The sequence below is a fragment of the Pelophylax lessonae genome, assembly GCF_965119305.1.
Source record: "Pelophylax lessonae genome assembly, chromosome: 11".
Taxonomy (NCBI): domain Eukaryota; kingdom Metazoa; phylum Chordata; class Amphibia; order Anura; family Ranidae; genus Pelophylax; species Pelophylax lessonae.
In genome coordinates, this window is record NC_138778.1 from 15,840,319 (window position 1) to 15,865,061 (window position 24,743).

At 44.9% G+C, this 24,743-nt stretch overlaps 1 protein-coding gene across 1 annotated transcript in view; it reads right to left on the reverse strand.

The window, feature by feature from the left end:
• Positions 1 to 13,033, reverse strand: part of FSCN2 (fascin actin-bundling protein 2, retinal) — an 83,293-nt gene extending 70,260 nt beyond the window's left edge. The window contains exon 1 of the mRNA XM_082271811.1: positions 11,796 to 13,033. Within this exon, the coding sequence (XP_082127937.1) occupies positions 11,796 to 12,621 (826 nt within the window). The 5' untranslated portion in view covers positions 12,622 to 13,033. The remainder of the gene's footprint in view (positions 1 to 11,795) is intronic.
• Between the last annotated feature and the right edge of the window lie 11,710 nt (positions 13,034 to 24,743).

Here is a 24,743-nt window from a genome sequence, read left to right on the forward strand (position 1 = left end):
CAACAAGTAGATTGTGGTGAATCCATGTGTTCTCCACCAATTGAAACTAATGGGGTTCATCCATTTCTGGGGGGAAGAGAAGGCAACTAAAGAGATGGAGGAGTGGGAGGTGGGATGATAAAAATCCAGCGGAATAATTATTAGAATCCTAGATAGAAAGGATATGTATCTGAACCAGATTAATTGGTTTGGGATTCAAGGGTGGGGGATACAGATAATAGGGGAACTGAGTGAACATCTAATATATCCGGCAAGGTCCATAGTGGTGGTTCTAATGTGGAAAGTAGTTGAACTAGAGGCTCGATCTCGGCAGTTTTGTGAGATTTGTGCATATTAGGTACCCCTAGTCCTCACCATAGCTTAGATTTATATATAGGGACTATTGCCCCTGGGCGTGGTTGGTCCCCAGCAAAATTTTAGGACCTAGGATTGTAAAGAGCATAAAATATATGAGGGTGGCAGGATCTGGAGTTAGGCTCGGAGACCAGTAGCTGTAGCAATAGAGAGGCTCCCACTGACCAGCTGAATAGGTGAGGAAGCAGATCACCCTGAGGCAGGCTCACCCCAGGCTCGGGGTCTAAGCACTAACTGGTGTTCACCAAAGCTTCTGGTGGTAGGGATGTTTTTTGCTGCATGTTAGTACCAGGACATGGTCCTCAGGATCGCCACACTGGGAGGTGAGCAAGCCAGGGCCCAGTCACGAATATAGCCGGTAGAGATCAAGCAGAAGCATAGTTGAGGAACCAGCCAAAGGTCGGTAACCATTGGTAGCCAAGATACAGACAGCTGCAGGAGTGACAAGAATGAGATATTGGCTGGAGAGAGCACAATAATCTGCAAACAGGAAGCGCTTGGGCATGGCTTAAATAGGAAGTTTATGGGAGGAGCAAAGAGTTCAAGGTTCACCAGAAACAAAACACAAGGTAATGTTGTCTAAGGATTCAGGCGGGTAGCTGTCCAGCATCTTAGGTGGTTCAGCATGAAAAGATACTACCAGACACAGCAGAGGTCCTGGGTTCAGATACAGGCACTGACAGAGGGTATTAGGATGGGAAAAACCCAGAAAGGATGAAGCACAGGGGCGTAACTACAGGGGTTGCAATTGCAACCGGACCCCATGCTCCAGAGGGTCTGTGCAGCTCCCCTGTACACCTTGATAGGAGGGGCGGTGGGGGCAGCATGTAGAGAAATCAGTGTCCTCCTTTTTCCTCCTGTAGCTGCAGGAGGAATATGGAGGAGATTGGTTCCTCTGTATGCTGCCCCCGCAACTCCTCCTATTCAGTTTACTTGTGTTCTGCAGTCTCTGGGCCTCTGTGTGCTCCCCTGATTACCCCCCTCCCACTGTGCTCCCGGCTTCCTCCCTCCCCTCTCCTGCCGGCTGCTGCAGGGAATGTCTCACAATAGAGAACCAGGAAGGGGATCGGTAAATATGTAATTTACCAGCTCCTTCCTTTTCTGAATGGACAGAGTCATAGTCAGTGACATTGTAAAAAAAAAAAATGATAAAAAATAATACAATTAAAATACCAAAAAATAAAAACTACTGACACCAGTGGGTGAACTTCCAGGATCACAAAAGTCACACTTGCAACCAGGCCCTGGCATTCCACTACCGTGGGGAGGCCCCAACATGGCAGGAAGGGGGCCCACTGCAGAACTTGTGAAAGGGTCCCACTGCGGGACCATAATAAAGGGCCCCGCTACGAGAGTAAAGGGCCCCAGGATCAGTGGGAAGAGCCCCAGTCTTGAAGGGAAGGGCCCCGGCTAGGGGTCCAGGAGGCTCTTCATGGTTTCTTGCACAGGGGCCCTGAAGGTTCTAGTTACGCCTCTGATAGAGCAGTTTGGGTAGATACAACATTTTGATGGTTTGGGTATTGTCCTAAAAGTATAACAGCTCTCTAAATTGTTTCAGAAGGGTATGTTTGTTTTATATTGAGGAGCATAGAGCCGGTTCACACTGAGGCGATCCGACTTCGGGGGGCGACCTGTGAAGTCGCGTGCACCGCTGTGCACCGCGACTTGCAGGGACTTCACATAATGGAAGTCTATGCAAGTCGCTCCCAGGTCGCCCCAAAGTAGTACAGGACCCTTTTTCTGTCCTTTACTACTCAATGGACCGCGACCTACTGCGACTTGTCAGGCTGACAAGTCGCCTGACAAGTCGCGCTAGTCTGAATGGGCTCTAAGAAGGTGTGAGTGTAAAAAAAGAACTAAAAATGATTTCAAGTGTTCCTCTAGGCCAGGTAAAAAAAAGTTGAGAAAGGCTGCATTTGATTAGTCTCTTCTGCATATGTGCCTAAAAAATAAAAGATTACGATTCTCCTTTAATTTCATGTTTTTAAGCCAATTCCTACTTTTCGGCATGAATGAGACCGGTATTTATATTACCGATTAAATAAATATTAAAAAAGTACAAGAATGTCATAACTGGCTAAGTCCTTCATAAATCTCCTCTGATTTGCTGGCTTCCTGAACATGTTATGTAGGAAATACCGAAGCACAACTCTGTTATAGTTGGCAATGTTTGTGAAACATTTTCCAGGGACACTTGGCTGGTGGGCCGATCAGTTTTATCTCTGCTTGTCAACATTCATAAATGGAACAAAATAGACCCCTCCCCCCAAATACAGGGATCCTCCCATTTTACGTTAAAAACCAGAAGAGTCCCAGATTGGTCAGAATTACTGGCAAGGACAGCTGTGTGTCTGTATTATTTCTTTGCAAATATAAAAGGTGCAGCAATTGGGATGTAATCTGTTAAAGGAAAACTCTACAATAAATTATTAATAGATCTTTAAAATCACTTTAATGTCCGTTTCCGGTTATTTATATACAGAACAAGCTTTATTTTCCCATGACGTGTCAGGTATTCATCTGCCTCTCTAAAAATGTCCAAATCTGATATTAACCATTTCAGCCCCTTAATGACCAGGCCATTTTTTTTGTTTTGGCACTGCGTTACCTTAACGAAAAATCGCGCGGTCGTGCGATGCTGTACCCAAATACAATTGATGTCCTATTTTTCCCCACAAATAGAGCTTTCTTTTGGTGGTATTTGATCACCTCTGCGGTTTTTCGATTTTGCGCTATAAACAAAAAAATAGCGACAATTTTGAAAAAAAACGCCAAATTTTTTTACTTTCTGCAATAGAAAAAATGTAAAGAATCAATTTTTTTTTAGCAGTTTAGGCCAATTTGTTTTCTGCTACATATTTTTGGTAACAAAAAAAATCCCAAAAAGCGTATTTTAAAGAGGTTGTAAACCCACAAAACTTTTTTTTTTTTTGGAACCTGAAAGACAAACACATAATGAGCTAGTATGCATCGCATACTAGCTCATTATGAAATACTTACCTTAGAACGAGCCCCCGTCGTGCCGCCCGCTTACCTGTATGACGGGCGACATGTCCAGTCGCCCGTCTTCCGGGATCGCGGCATTCGGCCATCTGATTGGCCGGAGCCGCGGTGACGTCACTCACGCGCGCGGGAGCCAACGGTCACGGCACGGGGCTCTGAAAAATCGGCACCGGCGGCCGTTCCTTCAGAGCGCATGCGCCAGTGACGTCACTGGCTGCATGTAAGGTAAATATCTCCTAAACGGTGCATGTTTAGGAGATATTTACAGTACCTATAGGTAAGTCTTAATATAGGCTTACCTATAGGCAGTGGTGTATTTAGGTTTTGTGCTGCCCTAGGCAGGACTAAACTTGTGCATCCCCTAATTTTCATATGACCAACCCCTTCCTGTAAAGGCCACGCCCTTTACTGTTTACGACCCGCCCTGTCATCTGTGAACCACAGACCACAAGTCTATCAGTGCCCATCAGCGTAGCCTCATCAGTTCCCACATGTTCAGCCTCATCAGTGCCCATCTGTACAGCCTTATCAGTGCCGCCTCATTACTGCGCATCAGTGCAGCCTCATCACTGACCGCTTTATGGGGGTGCCAGACCGATTTGCCTCCTGGACTCTGCCCTCTGGCCCAATTCACCCCATAAGACTGGCACTATATTAAAAGTGTAGCGCAAGCCGGCGGAGACCCTTTTCTTGCGGGAACCGGGAGGAGGCGGTTTTTGCTGCCCCCCTGCAAAGTGCCGCCCTAGGCCTGGGCCTTGTTGGCCTAGGCCAAGATACAGCGCTGCCTATAGGTACAAGTTGTAGAGGAGGGTTTACTTCCTCTTTAATTGGTTTGCGCAAAAGTTATAGCGTTTTCAAACTACGGGATGGATTGCTGGACTTTTTTTTTATTAGTAATGGCGGCGATCAGCGCTTTTTATCGGGACTGCGATATTGCGGCGGACAGATCGGGCCCCTAACTGACATTTTATATACTTTTTCGGGACCAGTGACATTACTACAGTAATCAGTGCTAAATAATATGCACTGTTACTGTATAAATGACACTGGCAGGGAAGGGGTTAACACTGGAGGTGATCAAAGGGGTTAATGTATACCTAACTGTGCATACTGACTGTGTGGGGGGAGGGCTCTGTGAGAGGCACAGAGAGATTGCAGTTTCAGCTTAGCTAAAACTCCTGATCTCTCATCAGGAGTGACAGAAGACTTGCCTGCTTTGTTTACATAAGCAGACGGGTCTTCTGTCAGTTTCTCTGCCGATCGCAGGAGGCCGGCGGTGATCACCACCGCTCCTCCCATGGGCTGCCTCCTGCTGTGTCTAATCACTGCGAGAGCACAGCTCTGGCGGCGCGCACGCGCTGCCGAGACCCCGTGCACATAATCACGTTGATCTATGTAATTATGTGCAGCTGAGCCGCCCTGCCGCAGTAAATCTGCGTGGGGCGGTCGGCAAAAGGTTAAAGTAGATGTAAACCTTCATTTTTTTTCTCCTTATTTTTTGTTATGTCACCAATATATAAGAAATCCACCTTAAAGGGTAACTCTACTTTCATGGAAAAAACATAGCAAAAAAAAAAGATACATATTATATGTATTATTAAAATGACTTTTCCTTTTCAGTCTGCAGTGCTGTAATTTTCTGTAATATGGCAACCTGGAGGTGTTCTGTAGACTGTTGGTGTATAGACAGCCCCCAGAAATGTAATTTCCTGTTCGTGTGATTGGCTCACTGATTTCAAAAGTCTGCAAGATGCAAGTCAGATTTTAGGCATCCCCTGCAATAGGAATTTCAGTTTGTGAGATGTTCCCCAGGGGTTAAATACTTCTAAAGGGATGCTGACCCTGCAGCTTGTCCTCACCAAAGCACTGAGAGTGCACCAGGTGATTATAATTAACCAGACCCTCCTATTCAGAATCAGTCTACACCAGTGTTGCCAGCCGCCAGTATTTTTACTGACAGCCAGTAAAAAAACTGACATTTTCCTCCGCCCAGTAAATGCTAGTGACGGGAAAAGTTTGCCAGTTAAAAAATATGGCTGTGACGCTCAGCTCGGAACTTGCATGCACAGTTTCAGTCCGGAGCCAGCAGAGACCATCCAAGTGCCGCCTGCGCGTGTTGTGTCATGTCATGGTGCAAGAAAGCCAAGCTGGGAGCGGGACTGTCAGTGATGTTTGGACTGGAGTGGACTGAAGGGACCACCTGGCACGGGGAGAGACTGTCACTATGACTCTGGTTGGGGAAGGAGGTGTCATCATCATCTGTGCTGCTGTACACTATTGTCAGTGTCACTGTGAGAGTCAATTTCATGTGTGTGTGCCTCCCCATTCCAATTTCTTGCCCTCCTGAGTCCTGTCCCTGAGCTACCTACTTACATTACCGTAAATAAAATAAGAAATATTTTTTTGTCTTGATATCTACCTTAAATCACATTGCTAATTGCATATTGTACTTGTTTGCAGCCTAAATACTGAAATTTGGATTTAAAACTGTCATTTTGGAACTTTTACTGGCTATGCCAGTAAATTTTAAGTGTCATGTCAGTAAATTTCAATCTGGTAGGTTGGCAACTCTGGTCTACACAGGACATGGGGAAACAAACAGCTATTTCTTCACGAAGGAATCTGCTACAAAGTTTGGCAACCTGTTGGCCACCCATGTATGTGTATGTAAAGCTGGCCATACACTAGCCGAAAAATCGTTCGAAAATCTGTCATTTGGTCCGTTCGTTCATTTTTCGTCCCATAAATGGGCACAAATAGAAAATCGGTTTTAACTTTTCAGAGCCGAAGAATCGAAGGAACAGTTTGGAGAATTCTGCCGAATGAACGATAAATTGAAAGGTTAAAGCGGAGTTCCGGCCTCAAAATCGAAAAAAAAAAAATGATTTTGGGCCATCCGCTTGCTGAGTGCAACCTGAAAAAGAAATGGATACTGATGATTTTTTTTTTTTGTTCACTTACTTTGTAATTGAAGAAAATATACTCACCTTCCTTCCACTTCCTCCCTCTGCGGCCGCAGCCCGCGCCGTCTCTTTCCGGCTTGCAGTGACTCCTGGGAGCTGAACGTCATCGCTCCCAGAAATCAATGCGCCTGCACCGGCCCCGCTCATCATTTCCGGTGCAAGCGCAGCATTCCCTGCTAAACAGCTTCTGGGCATGCCCAGAAGCTGTGCAGGGATGCCGCGCCTGCACCGGAAGTGACGAGCGGGGCCGGTGCAGTGCATTGTGGGACTCCAACGTCACGGAAGAGGACACGAAGAGGGACGCTGTGGCTTCAGCTGCCCACACCTGAGATGGCAGCACTGGAGAAGAAATTTTCAAGGTAAGTATTTCTTTCAGAGGCTATCCATTGTGGAATGTACTAGCCCTGACTGTCCCGGGGGGATTTTTATCTAAATTTGACCCCCCGAGGCCGGAACTCAGCTTTAATGTGTTTCTCGCCCAAACTGTTTGCACTGCACATATGTGACAAACTGAACGAAAAACTGATTCATCTACTGTACGTCCATTGAATGATTTATCCTTTGAAATTCGGTCATTAAATGATGGCACGATCGTCTGCTCTCACGGCCAGCTTTAGGCAGCAAAGGGTAAGTTTTAACACCCACATGCCACACATATGCCTAAATGGTTGACAGAGGTTTCTATACTGAGAGCACGCTCAGTGCGCACTCCCAGCAAAGTGACCGAGATGTCAAAGATAGTAATGATCAGGGAGCTGGCAGGACCAGCTCCTGATCATGTGACCACTGCGACAGCCAATCAAATCACAGTGGTCACGAGATTGGACAGACATTCCTGCCCCCCCAGGCATAATAGCCCAGTTAAAGGAATGCCGGGGCTGGGCAGGGAGGGGTTAAAATTCTTGCAGTGCATGTTTTTTTTCACTTAACGTGGAGTTATTCTTTGAATTAGACATCTAAAAATACAATAAACTATTTTTTTCAGTAATTCTTCCAGCAGTCACATGACCGCAATTAAAAAATGGGGGAGAAAAGGCATTTATAATTTTTTTTTTATATATATACTGTATAATATACACGCATATTTTGCCTTTTATTTCTGTTTTAAAATGAATGAGTTGTTTTACAAGGTGAGGTGTCACATATACTTTAAATTGACTTTGAATATGGGTCAAGAGTTGGGGCTGATGTCAGCTGGCAAAAGCAAACAGTGTAGACCTGCAATGAGGCATTCTTCTTATGGACCACCAATGAAAGGTGGCACCTCTTCAACTGACCACCAATGTAAAGGCCTTTCTCCACTGCTCAGCAATCAAAGGGCCCCTTCTTGGATTTCTCCAGAAGTTGCTGGATGTTTGTTGAGCAGGATCAGACTGATCTACTGCATGTTGGTACCTGCATAGTTCTGGGACTGCAGTCAACTGGCAAGGGCAAGCAGTGTCAGATAGTCAACCACTGACACTTTTTTTCTTAATCTGTCTGTAAAGGGGCATTTTTCCCACTTACCACCAATGGAAGGTGGCACCTCTCCCATTGACCACCAGTGGAAGATGGTACCTCTCTCACTGACCACCAATAGAGGATGGCATCTCTCCCACTGACCACCAATGGAAGGTGTCACCTCTCTCCCACTGACCACCAATGGAAGGTGTCACCTCTCTCCCACTGACCACCAATGGAAGGTGTCACCTCTCTCCCTCTGACCACCAATGGAAGATGCTACCTCTCCCACTGACCATCAATCAGAGGTGGCACCTCTCCCACTGACCAATAATGGAATATCCTACCACTCTCACTGACCACCAATGGAAGATGGTACCTCTCTCACTGACCACCAATAGAGGATGGCATCTCTCCCACTGACCACCAGTGAAAAGTGTCACCTCTCCCACTGACCACCAATGGAAGATGCTACCTCTCCCACTGACCATCAATAAGAGGTGGCACCTCTCCCACTGACCACCAATGGAAGATGCTACCTCTCCCACTGACCATTAATAAGAGGTGGCACCTCTCCCCCTGACCACTAATGGAATATGCTACCACTCTCACTGACCATCAATGGAAGATGGTACCTCTCTCACTGACCACCAATGGAAGACGGTACCTCTCCCACTGACCACCAATGGAAGATGGTACCTCTCTCACTGACCACCAATGGAAGGTGGTACCTTCAATTGACCACCAATATAGATGCCCTTCCTTACTGCTCAGCAACATAAGGGCCCCCTCTTCACTGACTACCAATGTTAAATGGCACTTCTACCACTGGCCACTAATATAGGGCACAGCGTGTAAGTGATCACTAATGTGGGGATCTTTTTCACCGATCACAACAATGCACTACGGGCTGTAGATATAAACTTAGCAAGGGATCCTTGAGGCCTGGAGATTTTTGTTCAAGGGTTCCTCAGGGTAAAAAGACTGGCCTAGAGCCAATAATCAGGTTCAAACCTTCAGATCCCATATGACAGCATTGGAAAGTTTGACTCTGTAGGTCTCATTTACTGTCTGTGTGGGCCCATAGTCGCCAATCTGGAGAAATAAACTTTTAATAGGATTGTTTGGAGGAAGGACACACGGGTCGTTGAATAGATAAGTATATGAACTTTTCTTTTACAATACATTTTCTTCCTGGTTTACTTTGTAAATAGACAGGGTCGCCCTAATAGGTCTCATAAATGAGTCCAATATAATACCAAATATATATTACTAAAAGTATTGGGACGCCTTCCTTAACACGCACATGAACATTAATGGCATCCCAGTCTTAGTCTGTAGGGTACAATATTGAGTTGGCCCACCCTTTGCAGCTATAACAGCTTCAACTCTTCTGGGAAAGCTGTCCACAAGGTTTAGGAGTGTGTCTTTGGGAATGTTTTACCATTCTTCCAGAAGCGCATTTGTGAGGTCAGTCACTGATGTTGGCCCGGCTCGCAGTCTCTGCTCAAATTAATCTCAAAGGTGTTCTATCAGGTTGAGGTCAGGACTCTGTGCAGGCCAGTCAAGTTCCTCCATTCCAAACTCGCTCATTCATGTCTTCATGGACAACATAATTGCCTGACCTCACAAATGCGCTTCTGGAAGAATAAGTCAAACATTCTCATAGACACACTCCTAAACCTTGTGGACAGCCTTCCCAGAAGAGTTCAAGCTGTTATAGCTGCAAAGGGTGGGCCAACTCAATAGTGAACCTTATGGACTAAGACTGGGATGCTAGTAAAGTTCATGTGCGTGTAAAGGCAGGCATCCCAATACTTTTGGTAATATATGGCACTTTTCCACTGCAAGTACCGGCAAGTACCGGCTCGGCTCCACTTGGCCCTGCTTGGCTCTGTTTGGTTTTCCACTGCATGGTACCGCATGGTACGATGTTGGAACGGTTCGGTACAGTTTGGTAAGTAAATAAGTAATAAGTGGGTGGGATAACAACAATTCTCTGACCAATCAGTGGCTAGTAGTGACAAACAGTCAAGGCTGTATGCAAAGGATTGTGGGATATGGTACCGGTACGGCCCTCTTGGAACCACAACTGAGGTGGTACTGTTTAAGCGAGCCGTACTGTTTGGTTCCATGAAGTGGAAAAGCGCCGCCATACCGTACCGAACTGTTCCAACACCATGCGGTACCAGCAGTGGAAAAGCGCAAAAGCGAGCCGAACCGTTCGGTTCCATGCAGTGGAAAAGCACCTATAGTGTATCTCCAATGTGTTTTGCTTAATGATGGTTTTCTATACGAAGACAAGTACTCAGATAACAGGAAATTCATAGTTACATAGTTAGTCAGGTTGAAAACAGGCACAAGTCCATCTGGCTCAACCAATATGCGGCTAGCGACCGACCAGTGGGTTGTGACCCATAGTTTGGGAAGTCCTGCCCTAACAGACTGAAGTAGGGCGGGGCGAAGTCTCTGCACTCAAAGTCCCAACGGCTGTCCATGGGGCACATGCGCAGTAGCGCAATCTCACGGACACAGGGACTGGACGCAGAGACACTTGCATTTTATTATATAGGATTGTTACCAAATCACTTACAGTAGTTTGAACTGTCTGTGTTACCCCAGAGCCACCAATCACATCCAAGATGCCATTTTAATTTGAAGACTGGATTCTGATGATTAATTGTTGGACAACACAGACAGTAAAAAAAAAAAACAGTAATGAAAACCCAACCATACAATCCCATATACACAATCCTATACCCGCAGTTGATCCAGAAGAAGGCGAATAAAACCCCAGCAAAGCATGATCCAATTTGCTACAGCAGGGGAAAAAAATTCCTTCCTGATCCCCCGAGAGGCAATCGGATATTCCCTGGATCAACTTTACCTATAAATATTAGTACCCACTTATATTATTTACATCTAGGAAAGAATCCAGGCCTTTTAATTCAACACATAGGAGTGCAGAAACACCAAAAAAAATAGGTTAATAACTACTTCTGGTAATCTATTTATATCTGAATTGTGATAATAAATATTTGTCAGTAAAAACACAGCTTTGGACCCTTCTATAGAAGCGGAAGCAAAAGCAAAGTGTCATGTCCATTTGGTCTGGATGGACATTCCAAGGGCAAAAAAAAAAAATGATAAAAATTCATGGCTATTATTAAAAAATTTTGGTAGTGGAGAATTTAGAGAATCTTTATCTCGAGTACCATCTCGAAAACCATAGAAAGAGAAAAACACATTGAATAATTTATGTTGTAATTCCAGAGCCGCACAGTATTAATCATTAAGGGTTTCCGATGCAAACATAGTAAAGTCGGAGATGCTAGGGCTAGGAAATAATGTTGCATGCTTCACAGATGATGCCTGAGGTCCTCAAACTTTAAACAGGATAAAAATGTCCTACTAGTACAGACAATAAATAAAAGTGAGTTGCGTTACATTGTATGCTACCAGGTTCACACACACACATTTCTACCCTGTTAGAACAGCAGCTGCTACAAATGATCCTATCAAAGCCTGGCTTTTATTTACCAAAGGCCAGTAATTGAAAGCAAACACCTGATAGGCTGTCGGTTGTACTATTAAGGCAAACAAGACCCTATGTAGGTATAACGGGGCAGCAAAACAATCCCCTTCTAGTACAATACCTCTCATCTATTTTGTCACCTGAGAGCAGTATGGGCATTTGTAATATCTTCTTGGATAGCAGTGCAGGCTTTTGAAATATCTTCTTGGCCTGCTGGGAAATGTTCTAGACGCAACGCAATGCTGTGTCTATGAGAACATGCCGTTGTTACCTGTTAGTAGCTGTGGACAGATCACCATGACAACAAAAGGAAAAATACGAACCATTAACCACTAGATATCAAGATAATTCAAAAGCCTGCAATGGCATGATGCCAAAAAAATTCGACTTTTTTTTTTTTTAACCAGATCAAATTTGTACTTTTTATGATACAGTTCGTTACCACTCAACCTCAAAATCCACATCAATGAGCCTTATGGAAATCAGGTGTTGGATTTTACCTTGCCTGATAGAGATATATCTTTTGTTGGATGCCATGAAGACAACTTGAGGGTGACTTTCCTCAAGATCAAAGAGTTCATCTTTGCCAGGTTTGGAGCTCCGCCCAGCTTTCAGTGTGCCTGTAGGTCCCATTGGTGTCAAATACTTCCCAGTGCAATCTTTGAAGGCCAGCTTCCCAGCCTTGAACTCAAGAGTGTAGGCGGTGCCGTTATCAGGGTCCTTAACCAACTTCCCATCATTACGGAGGTAGCGGTTATCACAAGTCTTCAAACAGTATTTTTTGTCCTGGTACACCAGGGTGATAAGGGAGTGTACCCCCCATGGTATGTTGCTGTCTGTGGAGATCTCATCTTCTTGAGGGCTCAGATGGGCATACCTTCTCCTGCTAACACTGAGAAGGTTAGCTTGAGGATGGATGGCCAAATGGACAGCCCAGAGTTCCGTCTCTGTGATGGTCTGTGCAAAACAGGACAGCTTATCTTCCGAGCCACCGAAGAAGCGCTTGTGTACATCTGACTGTAGGGCCCACCTTCCATCCGACTGAGCGGAAATGGTAAAACGGCAAGATTCCTCCGGCTTCTCAGCCTCGCATGACACGTTTCCATCTTTGTCGGCCGACAAGTACCTGCCAAGGTAGTGACTTTTGAGGTAGACCACCGAGTTGTCCACCTCATCTTGCTCTAAGGTCCAGATCTGCTTCTTTTTAAGGCTAGGAGCCGAGGCATAGACTTTAAAGCCAAAGGCTTCGGCTGTCAGATACCGGCTATCACAATTGATCAAGCCGAACTGGATCTTCAAAATCTGGTGTATTCCATTGGTTGGCATTTTTTTTTTCTTCTTCACGTCGCAACCCCGTAGGTGTTCAAGTGTAAAAAGTCTCCTGTTACCGGCAGCCCCACGTATAAACGCAAAACGTAGGCACTTTGTCAGCAGCCCTGGGAGATCTGGATTAAAATGAATGAACTGAAAAGCACCTCAACTTAACACCCAATGACGCGGTCTTGATCCTGCTCCAGTTGCCTCCACTTTGGGCAGTGCCGGCTGCTCTCCTATAATCTGCACGTTGACGCGCTCCTCACATCTCCCTCCCAGACTGGATGCAGAGGTGGACTTTCCAATTCACATATTAAGCCGGGACGCAGACTGCTCAGCCAAGTGGTAGCTGCAGCCTGTTTAATTGGCCACATCTAGGATTACAAAAGCTCTGTCCCTGGTTTTCAATGAACCGCGATCCAGCAGTAACCAATAGTGGGGCTATTGCATAAGCCACAAAGAGGCTGTGCGCCGTGAAACAAAGCCCCTTTTGTCAGGTCGCTTCTCAAATAATCAACTCTACTGAGTGAACACTTTCTCCTCGATTATTCGGAGGCTCTTTATTCCTTTCCAGATGAAAGGAAAGTCTCCTATTATACATAGCTCCAGTAAAAAATTAGATGATAAAAAAAAAAGAACATATACAAAAAATTCTTCCCTTTGCCCGGTGTCTTTCCTCTGAGTCAAATGTTGCAGGTGGAAAAAAAAAAAAAAAAAGACGGTCAAGGTAATCGAATCCTCTCCCTCCTCCCCATCAGATGCATTCTGTCTGTATCTCTTGCTTTTTACACCTGTCTAAAATTACCTGCCTCTCTGATTCCTGTGGTACTTGTGTAGGTCACCTCCTGGTTCCCCATTCTGTGGCTCTGGGTATAATCTGCTTACCAATTATCCTGATATATTTTGTTTTTCTTAAAGTTTAATCCGTTTAGGCTTCCTATGGCTCCCTACTGTGCTTTGTATCCATCTGTTCAGATCTCCTTCTAATTGTCAACCAGGACCGGGAACGTGTACCTGTCTTACAGATAAAACCCAGATGTCTGGCTGAATTAGAAATTAATTGCATGTATTTAGATTCCAAGATTCGAAAGGATTTATATGTACAGAATATGAACAGAGATAGCGGATTCCCAGCCATGATGGTCACATGCGTGACTTCAGTATCTCCTTGAGTACAATTTGGAAGTTCAAGGTCATTTGCTTCATAATTAGTCTTAAGCTGACAACAGCTATTGGATAAGTAAAGTGAACATGTGATCCGACCTAAGAATACATTGATGTATTTTTTAGCAGATAGACGCTCAGATAAATACAAGTGTGTAGAAGACATTCCCGACACAAGGTTATCTGGGAGGAACATTCCAAACCTGGACAGTTTCTCCTCAGAGAATGATGGGATAAGGTATCTGCTCCATTCTAAAGCAGACCAGGGGGTACTAGAGCAGTGTTTCTCAACCTTTTTTTCAGTCATGGCACCCTTTAATATTCTGCATAATCCCAAGGCACCCCATTTTAAAATGTAAAAAACAAAACTAATATTTTTTCATATCACGGCAAAATCCACATACATAGGACACCCAGCACTGAAGGTGATTTATTCTTCCAAAGCAAATCCACCTTTGCAGATTGGTACTGACTAATAGGGCCGGGGGGGGGGGATAGGGGCAGGTAGGAGGGGCGGCTGCCCTGGGTGCAATGGTTTATTGCAGGGATGGGGGGGGGGGGGGGGGCTGACCCTAACCCTAAGGGGGGGGGGGGCGTAGTTTGGTATCTTTGCCCATTGCTTACCTTGTCCCGGTGTCCTGCCGAAAACTCCAACCTGCCGAAATCTCCAACCACGTTATTTCCGGTGAGTGTAAACTGGGAATAATTGGAGATTTCTAGCACTTGGTGTTTTCACACAACACCGGCAGCCTATACTCCCGAGTACATGGTATAATTAGTGCAGATTCTTACTCCGCCCGGTAGTTGTCGCCGCCTTGGAGGCGGCCATGTTTTTGGTTACTAGCGGGTGGTGTAAGAATCTGCACTAATTATACCATGTACTCGGGTGTATAGGCTGCCGGTGTTGTGTGAAAACACCAAATACTCGAAATCTCCAATTATTCCCAGTTTACACTCACCGGAAATAACGTGGTTGGAGATTTCGGCAGGTTGGAGTTTTCGGCAGTACACCGGCACTGCTGACTAGAAGGGCTTTTTTTTTTAAGGGAATAGAGGCGGGTACTCCCTCCTTCCATATCACTCCTTGTCTCTGCCCCCTACCCACCTCTGAGCACCGTCCCTTGGTTCCCACCCCCTACCCACCTTTCAGTACCACCCTCAGTACCACCCCTTTTATAGAATACAGAACCAAGTCATTAATTTTTTTTGTTATAATTAACAGTTTTTATAAATTTCTTCCAAAATAAGAAAAAGATAACAAACAATGAACTATACACAGGGCTAAAAATACATAAATAGTGCAGCGCAATAAGAAATCAATTAAGGGAAAGTCCATAGATGAAACCAGGGAGTTCCGAACAGTCCATCAGGTGCAGAAAATGGAAGCTCATAAGCAAACCCCTCCGCCAGAGAGACATACACTGCGCTCACCTGAAGTAAATGACCTCTGTACTACCAGCAGGTCAAAAGCGCTTTCCCTTACAGGGGGTGTCTTTTTTCCAATAATGGCACACTTCCAACTGCCAGGATACATATAAACTTCCTCTGTAGATCCGGACCTTATCCCTTCTCATTGATCATCCACCATATATCAAATGGATAAAAAACAAATCTAAGTGCTCTCCGTTTTACAACATATTTATTTGGTCATAAGTAAAATGCACTCACATAAATCACTGATAGATAAGCCTGAATAACACTCTCCTCGGCTGAGGCACAGTGACGCGGTCAGAACCGCAACTTCCAACAGTCAAGCAAGGATAGCAGCGGGTGATGAACCAAAACGACTCCACCTCCCGTACGCGTTACGTCCAATGGGACTTCATCAGTGGGGATGGAGTCATGCCGTTACACAGGGCTGGCATCAGGCAAATGTAAAAAAAATAAATGAATCGAAGGGACTCGAAAAATACAGCATCACAATAAAAATAGACTTGTGGTTAAGCATAGCAAAAGTATGCTAGGGCATTAAACAACCGAACTATAAAAGCGCCTTATGGTGTATCAACCCCAAAAATAAGAACCAAGTCATTTGCATGGAATTTAATACTAATAACAAGAAAAGCAATAAAATAGATCCCCTGCAGTCAGCAACAATAGACCCCCCCCCATCAATAATAGACCCCCCCCAGCAATAATAGATGCCCCCAACAACAATAGAGCCGCCACAAAAAAATACCCTCACTCCAGCAACAATAGACCCCCATTAGCAACAATAGATCTCCAAGAAGCCAGCAACAATTGACCCCATCCCTCAACAGAAGATCCCTCTCTGCAACAATCACCCCCTCCAGCAATAATAGATCCTCCACCAGCAACAATAAACTTCCCCAGCAACACCAGACCCCTCACACAACAATAGATTCCCAGCAGTCAGCATCAATAGACCCTCCAGCACACTCTAATATCCCTTGCCATTACATACATCCTGTGCTGAAGGTGCCAGAACTGCGTTTCTGCTGAAAAAAAAGCCCTGCTGACTAGTATTTCAGGGTTGCTCCCATCCCTCAGTTTCTCTCCTTCACTCAGCTAAAATTACCCCAGTACTGATGGATAGGGGCAGGGGAGGGGCAAACGAAGATGCTGTGCAAGCACCCGACGTCCTCCATTTCAACCAATGACGTCATTGGTTGTTAGGACGCTGGCGGCTAAAGGTTGTAATGGTGCACAATGAAAACCTGTGGCTTTGTGCAACTAAAAAGAAGGCTTGCTCCAGCCGCTGGCTTGTATTCAATTTTTGGGCAATTTATAGGCATTTTGTCAAGGCACCCCTGAAGAAACATGAAGGCACCCTGCTTGTAAAAGGCTGTACTAGATGACTAGGGATGAGAAGACTGACTGCCCTCATTCGGAGGTGTCTGATGGCTGCCACATAAAGATGAACGTTCTGTTCTGCTGAACGTTTATCCTATGAAGACAGATAGGCAATGAGCTTGTAGTGACCTCACTATTTCAAGTAACCGTTATCTATCCAACAAGGTTTTCTTTTGTACCTACAGTATCCACCAGCTTAAGGTCCATCTAAACCTAAAGAACAAAGATGTAATATTATACAGCTTACCAGTCTTTAGATGTAGTGGCTGCTTTAACCCTTGTTGACACAAATGCGATTTGACAGTTCAAAATTGTATGACAAGACGCACCCTATTTTCAGCAATGGAACCGTTCAAATTGTTGCCACTCAAGTCACAGCGACTTTGAAAAAGGTTCCTGCACTACTTTTTCTGTGATTTCATTGCAACATGCATTGTTTTCTGTTAATCCATGTTGCAAGCCGCAATAAAATCGCCAATCTGGACCACACTGATCTGCAGCTTTAAAAACGCAATGAAGTAGCACGATTTCAATGCCAGACTGGTGTTAACCAAGGCTAACTTTTCTTTTTTTCAGGTTTTTATCCTTATATTTCAGCTGGTGATCCTGCCATTGACACACTTCCTTTCCTGCTATTACAACATTCCCTCCCCCTTCTGTATCAGGACCAGTGGTGTCCAACCTGTAGCCCAAGATGGCTATGAATGCGGCCCAAGACAAAATCGTAAACTTACTTAATATACTGCGCTTTTTAACTTTTACCTACAGGTAAGCCTATACCTAAGCCTACTATATATAAGGCTTACCTGTAGGCAAAATTAATACCGTGCAGGTTTAGGAGATATTCACCCTGCATGCAGCCACTGACACCAGCGGCGCATCCTTCAGAGCTCCTTTGCTGTAAAGTGTACTCCCGCGCGCATGCGCGGGAGTGAAGTCATCGCGGCTTCGGCCACTCACGGAGCCGCCGAACCCGGAAGAGGCGCCGAGGCAACATTTCAGCTACCTCATCTGTGTCCGGGCGACCGTGTGGGGGCTTCGTTCTAAGGTAAGTATTTCATAATGTTCTAGTATGCGATGCATACTAGCACATTATGCCATTGTCCTGCAGGGTTTGTTGTTTGGGGGATACAACCGCTTTAAACATATTGATATTTTGGGGAATTGTTTTTGTAAAAATGCATTTACACTTAGGAAACGCATGTGGCCGAAAAAAAATTTGCCAGTGTCTCTCTACTGGACTTTTGTTAGTTTTATCTTCCCAAAAAAATCTCTCCCACTCTTCACAATCACGCCTCTTTTATCAGTTCCAGCTTTTATTTGATCAGTTTTTGGTAGCACCGGGATTTGTAAGCAAATATTTTCAAGGATGAAGCACAGGAAGAGCAAAATTAGAACCAACATATCTGATGAAGCACCTTGAGAATTCATTGAGAATCCCTCCTCGATCCATCCAACCAGATATTGTTAAGTTCGTTTTTCAGCAGTTTCAGATATCGCAAGAATTTTATGTCCCCTCTTTTACTTTTATAATGAAAAATATTACAAAAAAATGAAGTTTTATTACTTTGGTCCATTATCTACAGCAGTGTTTCTTAACCACTTTACCACCGGAGGATTTTGCTGCTAAAAGACCAGGGGGTATTTTGCGATTCGGCACTGCGTGACTTTAACGGACAATTGCGCGGTCGTGCGACGCTGTACCTAAACAAATTTGACGTCCTTTTTTTCCCACAAACAGAGCTTTCTTTTGGTGGTATTTGATCACCTGTGCGATTTTTTGATCATGCGCTATAAACAAAAAAAGAGCGTCAATTTTGCAAAAATAACAATATTTTTCACATTTTTTTATATGAAATTCCCCAAAAAAAATGTAAAAATCTAAATTTTTTAACATTTTCGGCCAATTTGTTTTATGCTACATATGTTTGGTAAGAAAAATCGCAAAAAGCGTATTTTGATTGGTTTGCGCAAAAGTTATCGCGTTTACTAACAAAGGGAAAGATTTTTGTCATTTTTGTTGTTTTTTTTTTAACGCGTAATGGCGGCGATCTGCGATTTTTTTTGCGGTACTGCGACATTGCGGTGGACAGATCGGACCCTTGACTGACATTTTTGACACTTTTGGGGTTACCAGTGACATTTCTACAGTAATCAGTGCTATACATATGCACTGTTACTGTAAAAATACACTGGTAGTGAAGGGGTTAACTTTATTTGAGAGGGAGGGGCTGTGTGTGTCCCTAGGGGCGTGATTCTTACTGTGATTGGCTGTGGCTTGAAGTGTAGGAACACTGATCAACGGTCCTACATAGTAGAACCGTGTGATCGGTGTTTCTACACCAGGGAGAATGACAGGCGGTTTGTTTACATAAGCCGCCTGACTTTCTCCCTCTCCCCCGACGATCGCCGAGTGACCGGCGGACATCGGGTCCGCCGGTCACACGCGCGCGGGGGGGTCCGTGACCGCGTGGGAGCGCGCCTCCGGCGGCGCGTACTCGCTCCCCAGAGCCTCACAGGCTAGCGACGTAGACCTACGTCGCTCTGCCTGTGAGGGGCTGACTGCCGCAGTAAATATACTGTGAGCAGTCGGCACGTGGTTAACTAGGGTTCCGTGGAACCGTAGGGTTCCTCCAGAGGTTGCTAGGGGTTCCTTGAGCAATGGGCAGTTTCTGCCTCTCAGATAAGTCCCCCCCCCCCCCCCCCCCGACACCATTGATCTTTTTAGCTATATGGAAGAAGGTAATTCTTCCAAGTGTCCACAAGTGTAAGGAGCATTCATCCCACCGACCATCACACTAATGTATCATGAGTTGTAAATATAGTCATTTTTTAGCAGGGGTTCCCTGAGACCTGAAAATTATTTCAAGGGTTCATCTGTGTTGAAAAGATTGAGAAAGGCTGATCTACAGTATATCAGCGATCGGTAACTTGTGATCTCCCCGACTTTTTCTGCTCATCAACTCTCCTTATTGTTGGTGTATGTTATGTGTGACTCAAGACAGGTCCTCTTCTTCCAATGTGGCCCAGGAAGGACAAAAGGTTGAACACCCCTGACGAAGACAAATAGGACTACAGAACCTCCTCTCCAATTATCTGTAACAGAGAGGGACATGGTTCTGTACTAGTCCTCAGAGAACAATGTAACTGATAACAGTCAGCACAGGAAGTTACCAGCTGATGGGATTTCCAACAAGATCAACAGGAGTTTTTTGCATTTATTAAACAGATACAGTATATCAAAACGTTTCCAACGGTATATTTGCTGGACCAAAAGACAGCACATATGAGAAGTTATTTGTTGGGGTTTACATATATTTTTATCTCCTAATGTACTGGCATTGTCTGTAGTTCCCATACAGCCAAAAGTCACCTTATGTCCCCATGCAGGTCTACAGACATCATCTTATAGTTTTTTGTACTTTTCATTGATGAATAAACATAAAACCCATGATAAATCAAAATGCCTATACTCTGGTCAGGTATGTGTACAAACATGCACATAAAGTCTGCTGAGGAATGCCCCGGTGTCAAATGTCTGGATTTTGCCAGGAAGAATAGAAGAAGTTGAACTATGTTCAACTACATGGGCCATCAATTATCATACAAGTTCATAAATCATCTTGGCTTTATGATATCCAACACCTTAATGCCTTGGAACATATCACACTCCATACATGGACCCAGCGTTGGCCCACAAAGCTTGTATTGTACAGTCTGAATTATTGCAATAATATCTTGTGTCAAATTAATGGCCATATGCTCAAATGGGCAAGTAAGCCTTTTTGACAACTTCTTATTCATCTCTGCCTGTTAAAGCAGCAGATACACCATTATTAGGCATCATCCATAAGGGTGTTATAGTCCGCAGAGATGGACAGGAAACAGCATCTCCAACAGGCACCACGTCTCAGCCAAGCACTAAGCATCCTCGCCAGTGGTGTATTTAGGTTTTGTGCTGCCCTAGGCAGGACTAAACTTGTGCATCCCCTAATTTTCATATGACCAACCCCTTCCTGTAAAGGCCACGCCCTTTACTGTTTACGACCCGCCCTGTCATCTGTGAACCACAGACCACAAGTCTATCAGTGCCCATCAGCGTAGCCTCATCAGTTCCCACACGTTCAGCCTCATCAGTGCCCATCTGTACAGCTTTATCAGTGCCGCCTCATTACTGCCCATCAGTGCAGCCTCATCACTGACCGCTTTATGGGGGTGCCAGACCGATTTGCCTCCTGGACTCTGCCCTCTGGCCCAATTCACCCCATAAGACTGGCACTATATTAAAAGTGTAGCGCAAGTCGGCGGAGACCCTTTTCTTGCGGGAACCGGGAGGAGGCGTTTTTTTTTTTTTTGTGCAGGGTGCAGCTTTTTTGCTGCCCCCCTGCAAAGCCTTGTTGGCCTAGGCCAAGATACATCACTGATCCTCGCATTGCGAGTAAGTTCCTCCTATTCCCTCACCCCCAGGTAGACAGCAGCCCATAGAGCCAGTGGAGAAGGAGGCAATGGTTGGCTTTTGGGCCATGATTACATTCCACATAATTGGAATACTTAAAAGATGTAAAGGAATTTATCAGCTACTACAACAGTGGCTGCTGAGTACTTCAGGGGTTTGAAAACAGACACTTTTCAGTGGATACAAATGTATTAGGTAAAAAAAATTATCTTCTGAATGATCAACAGCCGTCGTGTGTGGGCTCCCTAATACTAACCGGGACTTATATGGGAATCATAAAGACTTGTTATAAGCGATGCCCTAAGATGCAAGAAGACCTAACAACCTTGTGACTCAGAAGTAGAAAGGAGCTGCAGAACAACCAGAAACCACATTGGGTCCTTTGTTTCTGAAAATCTTCAGTAAGTATTATTTTATCTAAACTGGTAACATAACCACAATGCCATTTCGGCAAGGATGTCTCTTCTGGTGGGAAATCACCTATGTCACGGCCATGCCTCTAGCAGCCATAATTTAGGAAAATAATTCAAACCATCAGTGCTGTGTGTAGTCTCTCCTTCCCACCATGTCAACATCCTGGTGTGCACAGCGCATCTCCTATTGACTATCAATCACCTTAAATCAGAGCTGGCACAGACACCAAAATAATTCTAGGTGTCCTGTTTTAGGAGATTGGCCAATTTGGGTATTAGCAGGTCTTCCAGCTTCAGAGACATTTTCAGTAGGTTATATTTTAGTAGAATCTAAAGAAAGATTGACTTCTGTAACAAGTACCAGCTAAATACTTTCCTTTCAGTTTGTTTGCTTGAAACTAGCGATCGACCGATATCGGTTTTTCCTTGCCGATACCGATATTTTGCCCATTGCATATCGGTATAGGCCGATATTGGCCGATATTTTCATACATTTAAAAAAAAGTGTATTTTTATCACTTGACAGGTACTCTTGTGGAGGGATCTGGGGGTCTAAAAGACCCCAAACCCCTCCTCTGCACTTAAAAGCATTCAAAACGGCAGGTTTGGCTGTTTTGAATGCTGTAATTTTTTTTAATCTGGTGCCGAGTACCCAGAAGTGATGTCATGACATCACTTCCGGGTTTTTACAGAGACCCGATCAGAGCCGAATGCGGCTTTGATCGGGTCTTCGGTGGCCATGCAGGCTGGTTGCCCAGGTCTCCCGGTGGGACGGGAGACCCGAACAAGCCGCGAAAGGCGGCAGGAGGGGGGGGGGCGTCCCCTCCTGCTCTTTGTAATGACAGCTGAGCGGCCCGCATCGGTTGTGATTACAAGACAGCCAACCGTCGGCTATGGACGCCGGTACTGGGTTTATGCCTCTAGCTGCAGGTATCACTCCGGTACAAGCACTTTCCGAAATATGGGCAACCTTAATGGCTGATTCTGATATATCGGGGAAAGTGCATATCGGCCCTCGATATATATTGGCTTTGCCGATAATCGGTTGATCCCTATTTGAAACATGGGGACACCAAAAATGTTGCTAAGTACTCATTACTGAATATCTGAAAGCTGCGTCATCTTCACTGGGGTTATATCACCAAGCTCTTCTCTTTACTTTTGTAAAAATGCATACTTTCTTCCAGGCACCAGGGACCACTGATCATCTCTTATCAGTGATTGGATTACAGGGCCTAAGGATGACCAGATTAGATCGCCGAATCTTTTCCATCCCTGTTGCACACATCCTATTCTGCAACAGATTTAGCTATCCAAAATATGGGCAAATTTGACAACTATATGGTGGTGCTCCGGACCAGTTTCCCCAGGCACTCGGCTAAAGTGGTGTAGTCTTTTATAAACATAGATTACATGGAGCGGAGGGAGCATGGGAGGAGCTGGAGTGCAGAAGGCTGGAGGAGCGGAATTCATTTCAGCTGGGGAGGCGGAGCTGGGTGTATCTGGATTGCAGACCGCTAGAGAGGCGGAGTTACGATCAGAGCCGAGTGCCTGGTTTCGGCACAACACCAGGCAACCAGCCTGCACGGCCGCTGTCCTCAGCAGGACAACGTCGAAGACCCGATCAAAGCCGCATTTGGCTCTGATCGGGTCTCCATGTAAAAACCCGAAAGTGATGTCATGACATCACTTCCGGGTACTCAGCGCCAGATTAAAAAAAATTACAGCATTCAAAACAGCCAAACTTGGCATTTTGAATGCTTTTAAGTGCAGAGGAGGGGTTTGGGGTCTTTTAGACCCCCCAGATCCCTCCACAACAGTACCTGTCAAGTGCTAAAAATAAAAAAAAATTTAAATGTACGAAAATATTGGCCAATATCGGCTAATACCCATATTCAATGGCCAAAATATCGGTATCAGCAACGAAAAAACGATATCGGTCGATCCCTAGTTAGAATACCTGTTAGGTTAATATTGCTTTCTGTGCCCCAGTTAAGGAGATTCACTCTCTTTGTTTGTCCTGTTTTCCATTATCATTGAAAGTGAAAGTAAAAGAAAATCCCAAATTTTGGGTTGTCTCCAGAAAAGTAATATTCCAATGGGGACACTGGAGGGAATTCCCTTAATTTGTGGGTATTTCCTCTTACTTCCTGTATGGCTATGAGACAGGAAGTGAAGCAATGGAACACAGATGGCGAACAAAAACTCTTGACAGGCGTATAACCCTCCCTTACTCAATCCAAAATGATAAAAAAAACTAAGTTTTGCCTACAGTTCTATTTTAAGCTATTTACATCTGCTGCTGAAAAGACCATTTCTGTCTGCCTTAAAGAAAATAAAGACTTTTTTATGTTTATGAGAAAATGGCTTTTCATGTGACCACAAAACACTATCACAGTAGCTGTCACCCCTGAACTTTACACATGGTTACATTAACTGAACAGAACTTGAGGGATACAGTTCCATTCACATGGCAGGAAAACTATGTCAACAGCAACTCCATTCATATGGCAAGAGTCCCTGGCATGTGATCAAATGCTTACACAAAGGACCATCTTTGGGAGCTAAGGATGGGTGCTGCAGTGCTCAATTTGTGCAGCTCTTCATCTCTAACTATGAGTACAGTACTCTCATATTCCAGGCCTTCAGGCCCTACTCCGAGGTAAGGGAGGGGGGGGGGGGGGGGTCATGCGCTCTCTCGCACACAACTATATCTATGTACTTCCTGAACCTCCAGACCCTTTCCTTGACTCCCTCTATACACTCACCGGCCACTTTACTAGGTACACCTGTTCAATTGCTTGGTAACACAAATTGCTAATCAGCCAATCATATGGCAGCAACGACTTGCTAATGTTCAAACCAAGCCTCAAGATGGGTAATGCCTCGTACACACGCAACGATTATCGGCCATCCGATCGGCCGACTTTTGTCCAGTGTTGTTGTGTTGGTTGGAATGTGCTCTAGACTGCACACGAATTTTCTTAGCCAACAAAAACCAACTTCAGAAGTGATGTCATGTGCTGGTTTACTTTCCGTGTGTTTTTTCTTCTCTGAGCATGCCCAGTCTTGCTCATCAGATTTTCGTCTGTCGAAATCTGTACTGACCGACGGAAAATCGGCCGTTGTGTTGGCGGCCAACAAAAATTTTATAGCCTGCACACCAGATTTTATTTGGCCGAAAAGTCGGAGTCGGTTGTCGAAAGCATCATACTAACAAGCCGAAAATCGGCCGATCGGACGTTGGCCGAAAAATCACAGCCAACTATCGATGCGTGTGTACGAGG